At 40.1% G+C, this 20173-nt stretch overlaps 1 protein-coding gene across 2 annotated transcripts; it reads right to left on the bottom strand.

Moving 5' to 3' along the window:
• Positions 1 to 574: 574 nt before the first annotated feature.
• LOC137295055 (uncharacterized) lies at positions 575 to 19518 on the bottom strand. 2 transcript variants are annotated; one of them, XM_067826323.1, is made up of 4 exons: positions 19292 to 19518; positions 3778 to 3979; positions 3037 to 3144; positions 575 to 2555 (listed from the first exon to the last, which is right to left on the bottom strand). In XM_067826323.1, exons 1-4 carry the CDS (start codon positions 19336 to 19338, stop codon positions 1548 to 1550), a joined length of 1365 nt encoding a protein of 454 aa, XP_067682424.1. In that variant the 5' UTR covers positions 19339 to 19518; the 3' UTR covers positions 575 to 1547. The 2 variants fall into 2 exon arrangements, with proteins under 2 accessions (XP_067682424.1, XP_067682425.1); XM_067826324.1 differs by lacking the exon at positions 19292 to 19518 and adding an exon at positions 11710 to 12032.
• Between the last annotated feature and the right edge of the window lie 655 nt (positions 19519 to 20173).

Here is a 20173-nt window from a genome sequence, read left to right as displayed (position 1 = left end):
TGGATATCTCACATACTTGGCACACCTTACCCCTATCTGTACATCTACATGTCTCACATACTTGACACACCTTATCCCCAAATGTACACATGGATATCTCACATACGTGGCACACCTTACCCCTACCTGTACATCTGGATGTCTCACATACTTGACGCACCTTATCCCCAACTGTACACCTGGATATCTCACATACTTGGCACACCTTACCCCTATCTGTACATCTACGTATCTCAGATACTCTACACACCTTATCCCCAAATGTACACATGGATATCTCACATACTTGGCACACCTTACCCCTACCTGTACATCTACATGTCTCACATACTTGACACACCTTATCCCCAACTGTACACCTGGATATCTCACATACTTGACACACCTTACCCGCAACTGCGCATCTACGTATCTCAGATACTCTACACACCTTATCCCCAACTGTACATCTACATATCTCACATACTCTACACACCTTCCCCCAGCTTTACACGTGGATATTTCACGTCTGAACCCGTCATGGAAGAAAACGGAACAAATGAAATATGAAGTCATTCATAAAACAACCGAAATCAACAATTACGATTTATTTTACAAAAGAAAAGTATAAAATATTTCCGTTCACCAAACCCGCATTAATATAGCTGAAAGCCCTGTCGATGCACTCACATATGTAGACACTGTATGGAAGACAATGATACTGGTCAGTCGCCTCTCCTCTGGTGTGTAAACATACTGACGGAAGTGACAGACGTTTACACAAAAACAAACAGACACGGCGATAACACGTTTAAACACGGGACATCTTGGCTGAGATCACTGGTTGTATGGACAGATAATATCTTCTTTTAAGGATCACATAATCTATCACAGGATCGCTCATAAGGTCGATAACATAATTCATGACATATCACAATACTGCAGCCTCTTGGTTATGAATACATAAGTTACATCAGTATCTCTGCTGCTGTTGTTGTTACTGATGTTGCTACTACTACTACTACTACTACTACTACTACTACTAACTACAACAGGTTGTTATATAAACAACGCCAACATAATTATATAAATAACAAACAGGAATTTTGCAAATGAGGTAAGAGAGCATTTGTTAGTTTGAATGTGTAAATTGGAATATGAAAGACTGCAACATTAAGGTTTTCGGACAACATTTCAAAAGCCGCCCGCATGTGAGCAAAAACGTTCGTGTTATCCGGAGTACACAACAGTGCGTCAAGTTCGTGCCAGTTCCAGTGTAGAGAGCACTGGGTTAAATTCGTGACATCCTATGCATAAAGTACAGAGCATAAGCCATCAAGGAATATACAATGTCGACTAGACAGCAAGTGAACTTTCACTGAATAGCAGATACTGCAGCATGAATGAGATAGGGAATCTTCAACAATATAACGCAGTCCTGTGGTCGTATCTTTACCGCGTCGATAACCATCGCCGAGGAAATGTTGACAACAGCACTTTACCCATCATGCGACACCGAGGGTGTGAGCGGTATAAGATTTCAGACGACCTCAGATCATTATCAAGCATCAAAACATCAAGAAGTTGGGTTGGGTTTTATCGTCTGCTGTTGTGTACAGCTCATGCAGGTCCTCCGGGGTGCCATGTATCTCCTCGAGTATCAAGTTGTGAAGGTCTTCTGGAAACACCTGTATATCCACATGTGGAATGTCCTCTGGGTGACCGGGATGGGCTCCTGCTGCACCCTCAACCTCATTGGTGTCCTCGCAAGGTAACGACTTGGGTGAAGTAACATTCCCCGGGGGATGGGTGTGTCGCTGATCGCTGCTCTGGCTACCACATCCTGCTAGGATGGAATCTGTATTGTCAGCCATTGTATCAGGATTGTGAAAAGAACCCACTTCCACCTCGAATGGCCTGTTTAGAGTCTGCACGGATGTACACGAGTCCTGTGCAGTTTGCAACGTCTGTAACAATTCCCGACAAACACCTTTGTAGAGGTGACTGTCATCGTCAGGGGTACCGAGTGAAACATGCATCAGCCCGCACCCCGGGCCCTGACTCCTGGGGAATTGTGGGACTTGGTAAGAACTTGGTAACACATGACCTCGGGGCACTTCACACTTGGACCAGTTAGACGTCCTACCCTCGTCAAACACTTCCGCGGCGTGTCCGGTCTTGTTTAGGCGCTGTTTGTCTGGAACAATCCATGAGGGACTTTGATCTAGTTCAGTGTCTTGTTCGTGATGTTCAGACAGCTGCGCAGACCGGTTGGAAGTAATGACTCCGTGTTCTTCCTGACTTAATTCTCTGTGTTCTAGATGTCGAGTGTCGGGTGAACACAGGTTTTCAGGCTGACGCTGACTATCAGCTGACGAAGGACAAAGGTCGGACGGAGCCCTCACCGGAAGCAGGCCGGGAAAATATCCCACATGAGAGTCAGAGAGGTGGGCAATACGACAAGAACCGGATTTCAGGTGGTCGGTGAGGAACCTCTGCATGCTCTCTAGCTCCTGCTGAATGCACCGTATCTCCGTATCCATGTCTGATTTCAACCGTAGCTCCTCGTGGTAAGCCTGAATAATGGAACATACTTTACAGAAAATCAGCTGCGGACTATGTACACGATATTGTACACCATATGCTATGCATTAGCATACAACCATCTGCTATACATTATCGTACAACCATGTTCTATACATTATCGTACAACCATCTGCTATATACTATCGCACATTAAGTGCAAAACATTTTCGCACACGATAGGTTAAACATTGTTGTACACCATATCCTATAAGCACACGATCATCAACCAAATGTTATATAATGTCACACTATAAGGCTGAGCAAAATGACTAACTTAAGGCTATTCAGGCGTTTTTCCTGCACGGAAAGTCATGATCAGTAAACACAACAACATGTCATTTACAGCCAGCCAGTTCACATGATGCACCAGAAGATGTATTAGCACGGGGATCGACTTGTCATATGGCGTGGAGTAGGAAATGACACGATAGTTACCGTAATTATATGATCTATATTTTAAGGTATACATACTGTCTCAATTGCGGTCTTTTGCAGTTTCTTTTTCTGGCGACATCGCCTTGCAGCTTCTTTGTTTTGTTGTTTCCGACGTTCTAGTTTCGCCCTCTCGTCGTCCCGCAGCTGAAACACAACGTCAGGTAGGAGAGCCATCAACAGGACGTCGGGTAACGTGTGGTTTAACATCAGCATTATCATACTAGCGGCGTCATGCACGTCCGTGTCATATGGTCCCAAGTAAGTTTGTTTTAGGACGAGAATGATGAAATGCCAATAACTCGTTTAAAACGTTTGTTCAGTGTCACAATCTGTACAGAACAATATCTGCTGTTTGAAATTTCCAACCCTTCGCACTCTTCAAAGCCTTGGTCTTCCTCTCTTTAGGCGGACGCTCCAACCACTACACCATGGAAACGGTATGCATTCATTGGGATAGCGATTAAAAAATCTGAAAAAGAATAAGTGGGGGCGCACCTCCTCGTGTTGGAGGCTGGTTTTCATGTGTCAGGTGCGCTGTTGTTGTGATCTGTAGATCGTTGCCTGATGGTGCAATATTAGTCCTTTGATTTAATGACATCAAATTTGGGGCAGTAAAACGTTTGAATATACACCCAAATGGCATAAACTGAAAATGCATGTAGCAATGGGCATATATATAACGCTCCACTGTCCACTCACTGATGTAATGTGAAAACGTTACCATTCTGCTCCTATGGATTGAATCAGAGTGCCCGTGTACTCTGCACCTGTACCTACCTCGTGTTTGACTGGTTCTACAAACAGTGTCTGGTACTCGGGTAAACCGTGGGAGTGTCGGTCACTGAGTATCTTGAGCCGGAGACACTCCTTGATAACCGGGGTCAGGGTCTGCTTGGCAAGACCCTCTTCCTCCGCTTGACGGAGTCGTGCCGTCTCTCTTTCCTCCGTGTCCACGAACGTTGCCATGTCACCCGGCGATCTGTAACAGGGTGTTTGATAAATCATGCTTGGTTGAAGGTCACATGAGCCAAAAATCAAACATAATTTAAAAGCAGTTATCACTTGTTCATGATATATAAAATGCATTGCTGATTGTGAAAAAAAAGAAATCAACAGAATTATAGGCGTATAATCGCAAATCAAAAGTGCAGTATTTTATACTTAGGTTCACCTCCCTGAAGCAGTCGCATGCGTTATGGGCCCAGCTTAGCTTAGCTGTTGAAACCACTTTTTCCCCCAGCGCTGAGGGAAAATTAGTGAATCGTTTCCACTCCGATTTTGCGGGCTTTTTTCATCGCGTTTTTTCATCTTTATAGTTTGAATTGGCATGTTTGATGACTTGTTTCGGTAAGTGCATACCGAAGGGTATCCGAATCTGCAAAGTTGAGTTTTACGTTGCATGTTACATTTAGTGTGCATTAATATGTCGACATGTTGGTTCCTGGATTACTGGTAATAAAGAAGAAAGACGTGTCATCAATAATCACACGCTTTTCCTAAAGCAACATGTAACGTGTCATATCTGGGATTACACTTTCTTCTTATTAAACTGCAAATGCTACGGCTTTTTGGTTGAATCCCATCCGGGATTCGAACCCGCACCCAATGAGTCAGGCAACTAATCGCAAAGTGCACAAAGTCAGCCACATAACCCGCTCAGCCACCGCGACTTCCAACCGTCAGTTAAAATACTTCCAGAAGTCTTAGCGGCATGGATCAATTTGTATTTACATACATCTATCTGTTTCGTTTTCATTTTTAAGTAATTATTTGGTCCGGCGTCGCCTACATAGATAGACAAACTGTTTTAGTGCGAACTGGGAGCATTGGACAATTCCGCCATTGTCTACATGATGATACTGGGGTACTAGCATCTATAAACCCAATTCTAATAAATACATAACAGTGTGTGAAAATCATTATCATCAATTGCTTAATAATGACTAAGTGCACATCAAAACTTCTCATCTGTACTTCTATTTTGTAACCCATTGAACGTAATAATAAAAAAATGAAGAAAAAAACAACAACAACAAACGAACTACTCATCTGTCAACAGATACTCAGTCTGTAACTGCCACAATCTTCTTGGAGAGTAAACAACGAAACATTTGGACTAAATGGCATTCTGTTTTTACTTAATTGAATTAAACATGTGCACAAAAGTGTAAATGTGTGTTTGACGGCGAATGTCCCCGTGTTGACATTGATTAAAATATTTTCATTGATTCGTTATAAACATAATGTTTGATTTCCTCATTACGAATGTAGCTATGCTGTCGTTCGTCATGGTTGTGATCAGTGCGCTGAAATATAAACGACGTAATATCCTGGGTATACTTAGCTCGTGTCTACGTGACTAACGTCAGTAAATATATTGCCGTATATCAAACTCTACTTCAGGATACATAATAAATATAATAAAAAATAGGTCTTCAGCAATCATTCCAAAACCTTACAGAGTTTCGAGTATATTTATCACCACCCCAAACGATGGTGTGTTTGCTGATTTCTTTGACAGTATTCCGGAGTCGCAAGCGGGATTTAGAAAGGGAGGGATGTTGTACCGCGGATAATATGTTTACTCTGCAATGCCTTCTACAGAAACATCTGGGATGTAGATTGTTCTGTTTGTATGTGGATTTCAAAAAGGCTTTCGGTTACTGGAAATTTGTTATGGCTTGCTTTCAGTTATGAAAAAAGGGTTAATGCAAAGTTGTTGCTGGTTTTACAAACTATGTACTCTAAAATAAAAGCGTCTGTTAGAATATCTGGTACTTCTATAACAGGGTATTTTGATTGCTTAAGTGGAGTACGAGAAGGATGAGTCCTCAGTCCATCTGGTTCTTTTGTTTGTATTTTTCATTTCTTTTTTACGCTCAATGGGTTACAAAATAGAAGTACAGATAAGTTTTGACGTGCACTTAGCCGCATTGCATATAAAACATTTACAACATAATTTTAGAAAGATTCCTGTACATGTGTTATTTAAATGTTTTGACTGTGCCACAAAACCAATAATGCTCTGCGGGGCAGAGGTGTGGGGATTCCAGGAAAGAAGTGCTGTTGATAAATATCATAACAACTTTTGTAAGTTTTTTTTATTGACACCACATTCCATATAGTGCTATACATATTGTATACAATGCTATACACATTGTATACAATGTTTGCAATGGTACATGGGGTTACATTCAACATATGTTATACATACTCACGAGTATAAATACTATCCTGCGATAAGCAGTATTCTATTTAATATGTCATAAAGCACGCGTCTTAACAACTTGGCATAAACATCAGATGAATGAGTCATGTATGGCATATCATATTGTCTCTATCCCTATATCTGGCCTATTATGCTGTATATTGCATCATGTCCAAACATGTGTTATTGTATGCTGCATTACATCTAATCTATCATGTTCTATAAATAATAGTGCATTACAGCCAGCATATTTTATATATTGGACATATTATATTGATAAATCGCCTCCTGTAATATGTCATGTTGTATATTGCAAAAAAACCCATCCGATATATTGTTTCGTTATACAGCAGTACGCCCAACATACCATGTGCACTTAGTATCACATCTGACATATCATGTTGTATATAGCACACCCGACACAGTATATACAGTCAGGTCCAACCAAACCGTGTTATACATCGTGTATTATCTGACAGATGTACATATAGGTCTTATCAAACATATGTTACATATAGTATCACATCTGATATATCATGCAGAGTCTAACATCAGATTGAATGCGTATTGTATATTTCGTCAACACTTAACTTATTGTGTTTTATATTTCATCATATAGCCGCCCTATAATATATATTCCCAGTGATACATCAGTTCAGTTATTATAAATTGCTTAACTAATTAATCAATATCTAACTAGAGCAATGATATTTACTTATTTTTTTTTTGTTTCTAAAGAGGAAACAGATCAAGACTTCACAGAAGCAGCTGCTGCATCACAGGTCAGGTTTGAATAGTGGGAGTAGAGGATGCCATTTCTTTGCAAATGTTATCGTTTCATTCTTCTTTTGGCAATCAAGCTTTCAACAGTGAACATATCTATTAAAGTATTTATAAAATTTAGATTTTGGAATGATTCCTTTCAAAGAAGAGACATAGATGTCTTTTTGCTGAAATGGTGATATAATTAAGTAATGGGTTTTTACTTAAGGCACCAAAATACACTAAATATTTTGTCAGATGACTTTTTTGTATCAAGTAAGTGTTAATCCAAATTTGAAGATCATTCCAAATCTTCTTAGTTTCACGGTATTCCCAGTAGACATGGAACAAGTTTTCATCCTCATCCGTACAAAAGCTGCATACGGCACTTTGAATAAGGTTCATTTTTAAAAGTTCCTTTTCGGTATAGATGATACCATGTAAAAATTTAAATTGGAAATCTAAGCGTTTTGCATCATTAATGTCTTGTCCGTAAGACTTAAAAGTCATTGGCCAATCAAAATTTGTATCATCGAACATATTTTCCCATTTATGACACATATGGGCATTATTATTGTTAAATGACAATATATCATAAACTAATCTTGAGCCATGTATTGATTTCATAAAATTCTTTTGATAAGAATTTAGATTCATGTCATTGATATGTATATATCTGTGATTTGTTATTATATTTTTCCATGCTTCAGGTAAAGTATTTAGGAGATATCCATGATCTAACTATGTCCCTTTTATTAAATATTTACTTTTCAAACATTCAAAAGACATCAAACCATTTTCATCACACACGTCCTTGATGGTTAATCGTCTTTTATTTGCCCAGTGTTTGATGTAATGATTTTGGTTTTTAAATTTATGATTAAACCATAGTGGCTGTGCTAAAAATTCATCAGGGTTGCCTTCCTCTACAGTGTTTTTTTACAATACATATTCCATGCTTTTAATACATCTTTCCAATATGGATTATGAATATGAACAATATTACAAAAATTGGCACCAAATTTCATGATATCATGTAAATGAAAATTGCATGGATTACATATTGATGATTTTCTGAAATAAAGTCTCAAAGTAGATAGTAGATAGTAGATAGTAACTTTTGTAAATTTGTTATAGGGGAAGGTGAATATACATCTAGTAATGCTGCATTAGCGGAATGTGGAAGATATGGCATGGATGTAGATTATCATCTTAGATTACATTTTTGTGTAAACTATTAATAATGTCTAATGATCGTTATCCCAAACAATTGTATACTTAGACTGGATTCTGTTGGTATGGTTACGCGGGTTTCTCAATACGAAAGCTCTTAATTGAGTCTGGATTTGGTTATGTTTGTCTTTCCAAAGATATGCTTATCATTATTTAAGCAGAGATTAATTGATTGTTGAAAGCAAAATATCAGTAGCTCTATCTTGGAATAATTCAGTCTTGTATATTTTCTAAGTATTCTATCATAATTGCCGCTTGATAATCACATTTTAAAAATTAATGTAAGAGAGTTCAGAAAATATTTATGTTTGTTAAGATTCAATGCACTACCGTTACGATGTAATATTAAGTGGAAGGGAACTATGATGTAATTTGTAAGATGTGTAAATGTAACAGAAATGAAGATGAGACCCACTTCCTATTTGAATGTGATAAATATGCAACGCTACGACAAACATATTTACCTCTGTGGAATAATTTTAACAAATTATTGTAAATTCATAAAGTAACTAACTTCTAATGACAAGTTACTTTTATTGAATTGTGCTACATTTACCAAATTATAACATATATGTCGATCTTCTTTATAATGACAACACAAATGTCTGCCTATTGTCATTATGCAAAGTATCGTTTATATACTGCTTTTGTACATGGGCCCGTGACCTACGACTGAAAATAAACTTCTGCACGACAGGCGAAGGGAAAAGGGTAAAAGATAAACGGAGACAACTATAAGAATGGTAAACGACCAATAGGAAGCTTGCCCGTGAAACGCTGTATTCAAACACCTGCAAGAATGCAAGATGAAAATGTGCTCTACCAGCCGATGACATCGTCCACGTGCCAGCGGTGTATACCTTCACTCGCCACACGAGAGTATCGGGTTTGACTCCCGGGCCGTGATATTACTTCAATATCGCTAAACCTCTTCTCACTCAGCTCACAGAGCAGGTGTGGATGTATGCCCATTTACAGAACTAAACAACCAACAGCCATTTGGAACAGAAAAAATCTACATCAGGAAACTGTCATGTACAAAAATAAAATGTAAACCGACGTCGCGTTCTAGCAACTATTTCCAAATGTTAAGCATAAATAACAACTTGTCTAAATTGAATTCATTTCTTGGAACTTGCTTAACACCATTAGTTAAAAATAACCCAAGACACACAAACATGTCTACTTGTAGATGATTGTGTCTGTTTTAACCTCAATCAGCGCTGGACGTGTGCAACGACCCTGCACCGGGTAGCCAGCAATACACACTCTTAACGATGTCAGCAATGATTCTGGTAAACCCTATACATGTCATCATTCAGTGATCACATAAACTAGTCGTGTAAAACTAATTTGTAACAAGGGGAGGGGGTCAAAGAGTACCCCTCTTTCAAAGGCAGGTCGAACATAAAAGTACTTATCGAGTCCTACATGCTGGTAGGAATTCTATGACATTAATTTATGTCCGGCCAACGAAATATTTTAACGAGTCTTAATTCCTCGTTTTCTCACAACCACCCAAAACGCTTCACAGTACAAAGGTGTTTTGCGAGCTTATTATGGCGTGACGTGGTTCTCTTATTAGCTTACACAAAACCAAATATTTCCTCATTGACTTCTATAGAGTAACGTTATATGTTGTTTTTTTATAAAAAAAACTAAGTAACATATCAAGAGATACTACAAGTACATGTGTGTATAGTCTAGACTTAAAGAAATAATAAAAAACAATAAAGTATGACCACCTCTGACAGCTCCTTTTTCCCTGTAAAGGTAACCACACACGACAACCCCGTGTCATCTGCTAGAAAACACCTGTGTTCACATTCACTATGTCATCATGTAAACAACGACAGCACTTGATTTTAAGAAATACTACGTATTGAATGGATTAACCTTTAAAAGCATGGAACTCTGACAGAAAGTCACCCAGTGTCTGCTGTCAGATGATTTAGTCTGCACTGGAGGTTCATACGAACATTACTTGATAAAATACGGATTTTGATTGGTGTAGTGTAACCATTACTGTCTTCGCCATGTCTGTTGTTTTGACTCAGAGGTCCATCCTTTGCATGTCCCAGGATATGTTCTTGGGGTCATGGGAAATGGAATTAATAAACGTCTTTGGAATATACAGAATCAGGCATGTCCAAGTCAGCAAACATCACGTTATCGTTACGAGTGAAAATATGAGTACAATTGTCTGTCCCTTTTGACTCTTACGCCACTTTATATCTGGACGATGTGTAAAGAGGCTAGGGCCCTGAGCTAATGACGAGCTTAATTAGCCTTACTGTGCCATCTTTCTTGCATTTATTTATCATATTCTGTATTAATTCAACTTGGTCACCACACCAAATAACCTTGGCATAAAAGCTTCACAGACAGTTTAAATATTTTCTGAGAGGAACACATTTACTGTCTTCTCATTAGCATTTGCCATAGCCTGTTTGTTTGAAAACGTACCGATGAATTTCACTTTGTACAAGAATGTAGATCGAATTAAGTTAAATTAGAATTGCGATACTTCATAATTTTAACCTTGCCAATTGAAAATTTTAATCTCCGATTTTTTATCAATTTAGGCTGAACGTTGTTTAACAAACAATCATAGTTTCAATCGTTATCATTGGTTTGTATTACAAGGGGCTATGCACATTAAATGAAACACCGAGGGCAAGCAGAGTTGGTGTAAATTAATGCTCATCACGTACCGAACGTGCATTTGTTTCACTGTTCCAACTACTGAGCCTACCCCCTTGTAATACAAGCTAATAATAACGATTTGAATCTATGATTGTTTGTTAAACAACTTTTATCTTTGAATAAAATTCATTAGATTTAAATGGTCAATTGGCAAGGTAAAAATGTCAAGGATTTGCAATCTCAGTGTCAATTTATCCGATTTACTTTATTGTTTAAAGGGCAAACCATTGGTACGTTTTCACTGCAAACAGTCTATCACTCATATTAACGTAAAATAGCTTACCTTGCACACACATGTGTAAAAGTAATATTAACATGTACTAACTTGCCTTGCATAAACATTTACTAACATATGCAACATATGCTAACTCGCCTTACATAGAAACTGACTAAGTTTAAATTCCCCTCAGCGTACACGTCCCCCCCACGCAATGCTGTACACTCTAACACACCAGTAGGTCTGTGTTAGTAGGACGTGTTCCACGCAGCCTTTTGTGCATATGTTACAATTTTAACTGTTCAATTCTTGACCTTTACCAAACTAGGGCCGATATCTGGTCACGAGTGTAATGTCAAGATGACCCAGGTACAGTCTGTTATCTGTAAATCTCCTGACATGTTCAACACGCTCGAACCTAATTCTTATATTGATACCTTTATGTCATCATGTCATCAGTGTCTTGACTGCGGGGATGACACATGAGGACTGCCTAACCCCGTTGTTGTGACAAATGTGGTGGAATGTCCAACTGTTTAAATATCGGTTGTAACGGTAAGCTGGGAACATACTACTCACTTACCACCATGGTTCATATCCTTCAAACGATCACACCTGTGTCTACCGCGGCCATTATTCTGCGCATGTTGACTCTATAGGTAGCGGGTATAGCTAATTTCCCAGAAACCGGTCGTAGAAAAAAAGAAAATGCAGTTTCCAACAACGCTACAAACGTTTTAGTAGTCGTCGTGTAGCCATCGCCTTGACGATATATTGTCCACTTCAACTCACAAATGCCGTGATGCGAGTTTTCCCTGCATGCCATACCCCAGATTGTGGCCGCTGGTCACGTTGTAGGGGTACCCGGCACGACAGTAATATAACCTGGACATGTTCCAACACTGTATCGAAAATAGAGTTGTCTTCCTCGGAAATGTGAATCACCGCTGTCAGATAAAGCTTGTTGAGGCGCGGTGACGCTCCATGAATATGTTCAACTTCTCAACTCCTTTTTGTCTCAAATGGTTTTCTGATTATAAACGCTGCTGTGTCTACATTTGGCAACGTTTGAGGTATAATCAAGCGTTACAGTCATGGTTGCACTTTTAACATTTCCGTACGGTTTTATAACTTTGCTACTTGTAGTGGACAGCCCGCAATCTGACGTATCGGTAACAAAAGCGATTTCCGTTTCCTAATTTGCCCTGGTTGATCAAGTGAATGCTTTGCCCTTGGACACCTGACTATGCTTTTGACAAAGATTTCCCGTCAGTTTGGTTGCAGTTAATGTCACAGATTCCCATGTGCCTATGACCGTCTATGAAATCTATACTTTAGACTGGCTGGTGAGACATTGCCTGTTTGCTATTTATGTTCTAACTGTTTGCTGCTGAGATATAAACTGGTTCGAAGAACGGTTTGAACCTCATGTCCCCACAACGTGTCCTGGAACCCCTGACAACAGTTACTGACATGTGTCGGCAGCTAATGTCCCCACAACGTGTCCTGGAACCCCTGACAACAGTTACTGACATGTGTCGGCAGCTAATGTCCCCAGAACGTGTCCTGGAACCCCTGACAACAGTTACTGACATGTGTCAGTACCTCATGTCTCCTTTGTTACATTATTGACGATGCCTCGGTGAAGCGGAAAGCGACGGTTTATGCAGCTTTGGACATGCAGGACATGGCATATATTCAGAACATAGTGGTTGCCAAACTGTAGTGGTATGTGCCTTATCACGCCACGAGGTAGTGAATATGCCCGTTTAACTCGCGTCACCTTTAAGATGTGAACTTAACATTTTAAAGTTTGAATTGAGACAGATGATGTACTATGTCACACATCTAGATGACGGCAGCTCTGTATGTGTATTGTGTATGTGTTTAGTTGAAGGCAGCACTGTATTTACACATGCATAAACAGACGTGCATATGCATTGTGCACACGCATACAAAGACGTGCATATACATTGTACAAACGGATACACAGAAGCAGTAGTATTAATAACATTACTGACGGGCATACACGGACGTCCATGTACACATGCATAAACAAACCTGCATACACACACGGATACACGGACGTCCATATACACATGCATAAACAAACCTGTATACACACACGGATACACGGACGTCCATATACACATGCATAAACAAACCTGCATACACACACGGATACACGGACGTCCATATACACATGCATACACAAACCTGCATATACACATTCGTTATAATGTATGCCTGGATAATTATTAAATACACCGACTCAGCGGATTTGGAAAAGAATCTGTCAGGGCATACTGGGCCGGAATAGATTAACTGGTTACTATTGATGTTAGCCGTCCTCCATAAAAGCTACTACGTGACACATGTGTATAAAAATATACACACACTATAAACAGATCAATTTCACATGACATGACATGACACAGAGATACAAGTGTGTCATGTTGCCGTCTGTCACTTTGCCGTGGTGATACCAAATCTACGGACCAGGAAATCAGCAACCCGGAAATAAAATTAGTCAGGAATGAATGATTCAACCCAGTTTTGAAACTGATTATTGTCAACATTTGTTCAGTTTTTCCTTCTGAGAATGTCAGTTGTTGTATGTGGACAATTGCTGATGAGGCATCTAAACATGTGCTCCGTGCCAATGGATTACCTCACGAGGGCGTGGAGGGACAGGACGAGATCCAGGTAGGTGTGTCTATACATACACACATCTTCACATCAAGGCCGGGTGGAGAAGGGTATATTCCTGTAGGATTGAGGAAACAGACGAGTGCCGGTGTTTGTATCTATGCTGAGAGTACATTAATGCCTGAATCGTTCACTGAACACAAATATCGTATTTGTTTAATATTCAGAGTGCTAAAAATCGGCTATCTTAATCTGGATAATCCATGTATAATCATTGTATGCTCTTGTGCCTAAGTCGAGTCTGACATGGCCAGTGGGTTTGTACCACAGACCACAGCAACTGACTGGAATCTTAAAACACAAAACACACACACACACACACACACACACACACACACACACACACACACCTCACACACACACACACCTCTCACACACACACACACACACCTCACACACACACCTCACACACACACACACACACACCTCTCACACACCTCACACACACACACCTCACACACACACACACCTCACACACACCTCACACACACCTCACACACACACACCTCACACACACACACACACACACCTCACACACACACACACACCTCACACACACACCTCACACACACACACACCTCACACACACACCTCACACACACACACCTCACACACACACACCTCACACACACACACACCTCTCACACACACACACCTCACACACCTCACACACACCTCACACACACCTCACACACCTCACACACACACACCTCCACCTCACACACACACACCTCACACACCTCACACACACCTCACACACACCTCACACACCTCACACACACACACACACACACACCACTCTCTCTCGCACACATTTTATTGAGTTACACGTTGTGCACATGTATCCTACTGTCCTCCAAGGATGAGTCGCCATTATCTTTATGTTTGCTTGTGTATAACGATAAATAAGATTCAGGTGATGAAATCTATGTTTGATGTACAAGAATCAATATATTTGTGTTATTCTGTCATATCATGTCGAATTTCAACAAACCCTCGTCATATTGACGTCACAGGCAAATAAAGTTCGTTACAAGCAGCAACGTTATTGCCTCGACTCAGAAATTGCACTGTGATTCGTGATAACCGAATCTTCTTTATATGTGGTCCTTGAGCAGTGAGAGAGGAACTTTTGCTGACATGCAAATCGTGTCTGTTGGGTTCCCGGTGTCCCGGTGTGTGTTGGGTTCACGGTGTCCTGGTGTGTATTGGGTTCTCGGTGTCATGGTGTCTGTTGGGTTCCCGGTGTCCTGGTGTGCGTTGGGTTCCCGGTGTCTCGGTATGTGTTGGGTTCCCGGTGTCCTGGTGTCTGTTGGGTTTCCGGTGTCCTGGTGTGTGTTGGGTACCTGGTGTCCAAGTGTGCTCGGTACCATGTGTCTAGTGTGTTGGGCTCCTTGTGTCCCAGTCGGTGTTGAGTACCTGGTGTCTAGTGTGTTGCGCTTCTGGTGTCCCAGTGAGTGTGGGGTACCTGGTGTCCTAGTGTGTTGAGTATCTGGGTCTTGGTGCCTGATTTCCTAGTGTCTGTGCGGTACAGCATTGATCTCAGTTCCCCCAATGAGTCACACAACATGTGTTAAGAAAACCTAGTTTCAGTGGCGTTGGGATTTCTTTATCAGATTACCGCCGGCATGTCACCACACCCATCGTCTTTTGCAGTTTTACTTGGAAATACAAAATACAAAAACAGAAAGTGTGAATTAGCAAGGGTTTTACTTTCACATGTGTAATACAGATGAACACTTGGTTTTGGTTTGTTTATTCTGTAGGCACATAGTTTGTTGTTTAGTGGACATACGTTGTTTTGGTTATTTAATGGACACCGAATACTATTGTTTTGTTTATTCAGGAGTTTATGCTATTGCTTTGTTTATTATGTTTATTATAGTTCCATATGGTATTCTTTTGTTTGTTTACGAGAACAGAAAATTATTCATGAAGTGAAGGGGAATTTCCTACGGGTGAATTAAGTTCCTGCTTTGCTTAAACTATGTAGCACGTGATATCATCTGATTTATTGACGGGAATCATGGCACAGTACTGGTGGTGATATCAGACAGTGTGTGCTTGCTCTTGTACGCCCAGGAGAAGAATACATGTCAGTTGGCGTATGTGTGTTGTTGTTAAGAAAGAAACGTCAGTTCTACAATGACCAAAATGTCAAAATGACATTCGTGCAGAGTTTGACTTAGTCGTCATGTCTTTTATCGATTTGGTTAAAGGTATATGACAGGATATTCTGTCCCACGTCACTGATTTACGCATCCGGGTTAAATGATACATGCAGCAGTTGAATGAATTTCCACACGGAAGTAACTGCAGAAACGCCAACAACTTATAACTTCCCTCTGCAGCGTCCGGTCATCCATTGCTTAATGACTGGGAAGTTAACAAATGCAAATATATCCGTTTATTTATATAATTAATACTTTTGTTGAGGTCATCCTACACGGAACAGCGAACAGCTGTGCAACATAGAGATGTATGGCAGGGGCCACTCAATGTAACTTATAACAGATATGTGGAAGGCTGATATAATCAATGTCATTACAAACGTGGTGTCTTTCAACACTATAAAATTACGATTAGGACATTTATACTGAAATAGTAAGCCATCATTATCATTATAGATTAAAATATATGAATGCAACAAAGAGTGTTTGCATACTCCTGGAATGTGCCGACTCCCAAGTTATTCAGCTCTCTGCATTTTAACTACCAGAGCTACAAAAGATCTTTGTTTACAAGGAGACAGTACACCCTTGTTTACAAAGTTAGGTGACAGCACATCCTTGTTTACCAGTTTTCGGAACAGTACGACCTTGTTGACAATATTCGGGTTACGATATGTCCGTGCTTACAATGTTTGATAGACAGTACATCCTTGTTCACAATATTTTGGGGGCGTTAGATCCTTCTTTACAATGTTCTGGATGCAGAAAATCCTTGTTTGCAATGTTCTGGGTACAGAAAATCCTTGTTTACAATGTTCTGGGTACAGAAAATCCTTGTTTACAATGTTCTGCGTACAGAAAATCCATATTTACAATGTTCTGTGTACAGAAAATCCATGTTTACAATGTTCTGGGTGCAGAACATTCATGTTTACAAGGTTCTGGCTGCAGAAAATTCATGTTTTCAAGGTTCTGGGTACAGAAAATCCATGTTTACAATGTTCTGGGGGTGGGAGGGGGGCAGTACGACCTTGTTGACAATATTCGGGTTACGATATGTCCGTGCTTACAATGTTTGATAGACAGTACATCCTTGTTCACAATATTTTGGGGGCGTTAGATCCTTCTTTACAATGTTCTGGATGCAGAAAATCCTTGTTTACAATGTTCTGGGTACAGAAAATCCTTGTTTACAATGTTCTGGGTACAGAAGATCCTTGTTTACAATGTTCTGCGTACAGAAAATCCATATTTACAATGTTCTGGGTACAGAAAATCCTTGATTACAATGTTCTGGGTACAGAAAATCCTTGTTTACAATGTTCTGGGTACAGAAAATCCTTGTTTACAATGTTCTGCGTACAGAAAATCCATATTTACAATGTTCTGGGTGCAGAAAATTCATGTTTACAAGGTTCTGGGGGGCAGTATGTCCTTGTTGACAATATTCGGGTTACGATATGTCCGTGCTTACAATGTTTGAGAGACAGTACATCCTGGTTTAAATATGTTCTCGGGGACAGAAAATCCTTGTTTACAGTGTTATGTGGACAATACGTCCTTGTTTACGGTGTTTAGAGGACAATTTGTCCTTGTTTACAGTGCTTAGAGGACAGTATGTCCTTGCTTACAGTATTTGAGGGACTGTACATCCTTGTTTAAAATGTTTTGTGGATTGTACATCCTTATTTACAATATTCTGGGGACAGTAAATCTTTGTTTACAGTGTTTTGAAAACAGCCAGTCCTAGTTTACAATATCATGGGGACTGTAAATCAGTGTTTACATGTTTTGAGGTCAGTACATCCTTGTTTACAATGTTTTGAGGACGGTACGTCCCTGCTAATTAGGTTTTGGAGGACTGTAATCCTTGTTTACAATGATCTGGAGAAAGTACATTCTTGTTTACAGTGTTCTAAGGACAGTACATCCTCCGTGTGTCTACCGCCGAAGCGTTATGATAAACCCCGTGTATAAACGAGAGGGCATATTGATGTATTTACTGCTGGCAGGTGGCGCAGACACTAGCATGCATGTATTGGTCATAAGCAGTATGGGTGTATGTAAATTGTAACATGTCGATAGGTGTTGACAGACAGGTAGTGTTATGTTACATCTTACATCTCGCATTCAATCCAGTCACTGTCAATGTCCAAAGCCTGTTAATGTCGCATTTCATTACACCTTTCAGTGACGCCCTTCTACAGGTTCACATGGTATATATAAAATATCTTCGTATGAATATAAAGTTGTATGTTTATGGATATTTTGCAACTCAAATATATACTTCTCTTCGATATGGAGGAGAGCCACTGTGACCATGAAGGTCACGTATATTAGATATTACAACTGTTATGTAATTCTTCAGAAATATACTGGGTTCAAGCATGTAGCCACTCATATTTGACGCTGGATGTGAAGGAAACACACATGTACTGACAAGGTTTTGAACGTAAGTGCTTTCAAGTAAGGTTTTGATAACGGTTGTAAGCTGTAGGTTACGTCTAGACTTTTCAAGTGTATACTTTCATCTGACTGACATAAATCAAACAGCGCTGCAAGAGTAGCTCCGCCCACTCTCTTCTGGGGAATTTAAGCCTAGGCCTTTCACAGCAGGCAGTGGAAAAAAATCACTTTATATTTGAATCCTTGGCCTGTGTGCAAGGTAGAGTGGAACATTCCCAAGAACTTCTCATATTTGAAAGTTATGATCAAAGTGTGTGTGTCCATGTGTCACAGATACAGCTGTTACAGGTGCATGTTGTATGGTTGGACACATGTAGGTGAATGTGTTATTCAGTATCACCTGTATCATGACTGTGTTTGCGGATCTGGGGCTGTGGAGGAACTAATTCTTGATATCTGTGTTTAAATGACCGACTTGCCAACTGATTTCGATATCAGTTAGCTTACCTCGAGTGTGCGTGTGTGTATGCGTGTGCGTGTGCGTGCGTGCGTGCGTGTGTGTGTGTGTGTAGTAAGTATGTGTGCTCCAACAGCCAACCAGACCTCATGTACTTTCAAACAGGAGATCCAATTCATTTACATTACATTCCCTACCAGAGATCGGCACTTTGTTGTGAAGCATATTGTTTAGTAATCATGATCCAGAGTTATTCCCCATTGATCGCGTGACACTTCGAACTAGCAGAAATTTGAGAGATATGTATCTTCAGCGGGACATGTTTTGGGACCTTTCCCCAACATGCCCGCATTGATGTGTGATTGATTTCATCTGCGCAATCTTGATAAATAATCATGTGACTGAACTGTAGAGATACTTACATTGGCACGCACGCAGAACTTTCCTGGTTATATTCCAAGGTAAGCATGGAGACACTGTCAGTTTACAATCATGGCTGTGACTATATAACCAGGAAGAATATTTGACTAGAAACTATCCTAGGCATGTGATCGACGATCACTTGATAGTGCATACCGTGTTGATTTCTCGGAAACGCTGACCTGGGTTTTGCACACCCACGCCTTCGTGTTGATATCATCGCAACAGCGTTATGGGTTACATCTGGGAGACATATATTACACAGATCTGCTTAGTCAGTGCAGTCGATAACAACTGAGGGGTGGAAGGTGGACAGGTTGCAGGTGTATGGACACCACCCATGCTTAATACTCCAACGCAATCTCCCTGTACATATAAAATGGATTCTTCCTTTGAGAGGAGAACGCCCACTCTCCCAAAACGTTTCGCGGACATCTACTGGTGTTTGTTTGGGGGATCCATCAATTCACTAGACTCAGGAGTAAATGAGGTCTTTGTTTAATGTAAGACGTTGAAGCGGGCGGATATGCCACCGTGTAGTAATATTTGTAAATTCATCTATTTCTTATTTTTTAAATCGTGTGGTATAGGTTGCTGTTGTAGCAATAGAAGTTTCTATATGTTGCTGTTGTGGCATTAGAGGAAGTTGCTATGATTTGCTGTTATGACAATAGACGTTTGCTGTATGTTGTTGTTGAAGTAATAACAGTTGCTGTATGTTGCTGTGGTAGCAATAGAAGAAGATGCTATGTGTTGCTGTTGTTGCAACAGAAGTTGCTGTGTGATGCTGTTGCAGCAATATATGCATCTGTATGTTGCTGTTGAAGCAACAGAAGGCGCTCTAAATTGCTGTTGTATAAATAGAGGTTGCTGTATGTTGTTGT

Source organism: Haliotis asinina, chromosome 8 (genome assembly GCF_037392515.1).
Source record: "Haliotis asinina isolate JCU_RB_2024 chromosome 8, JCU_Hal_asi_v2, whole genome shotgun sequence".
In the NCBI taxonomy this organism is placed as follows: domain Eukaryota; kingdom Metazoa; phylum Mollusca; class Gastropoda; order Lepetellida; family Haliotidae; genus Haliotis; species Haliotis asinina.
The sequence above is the reverse complement of the archived record's forward strand: the minus strand, read 5'-3'. Positions and strand labels throughout refer to the sequence as shown.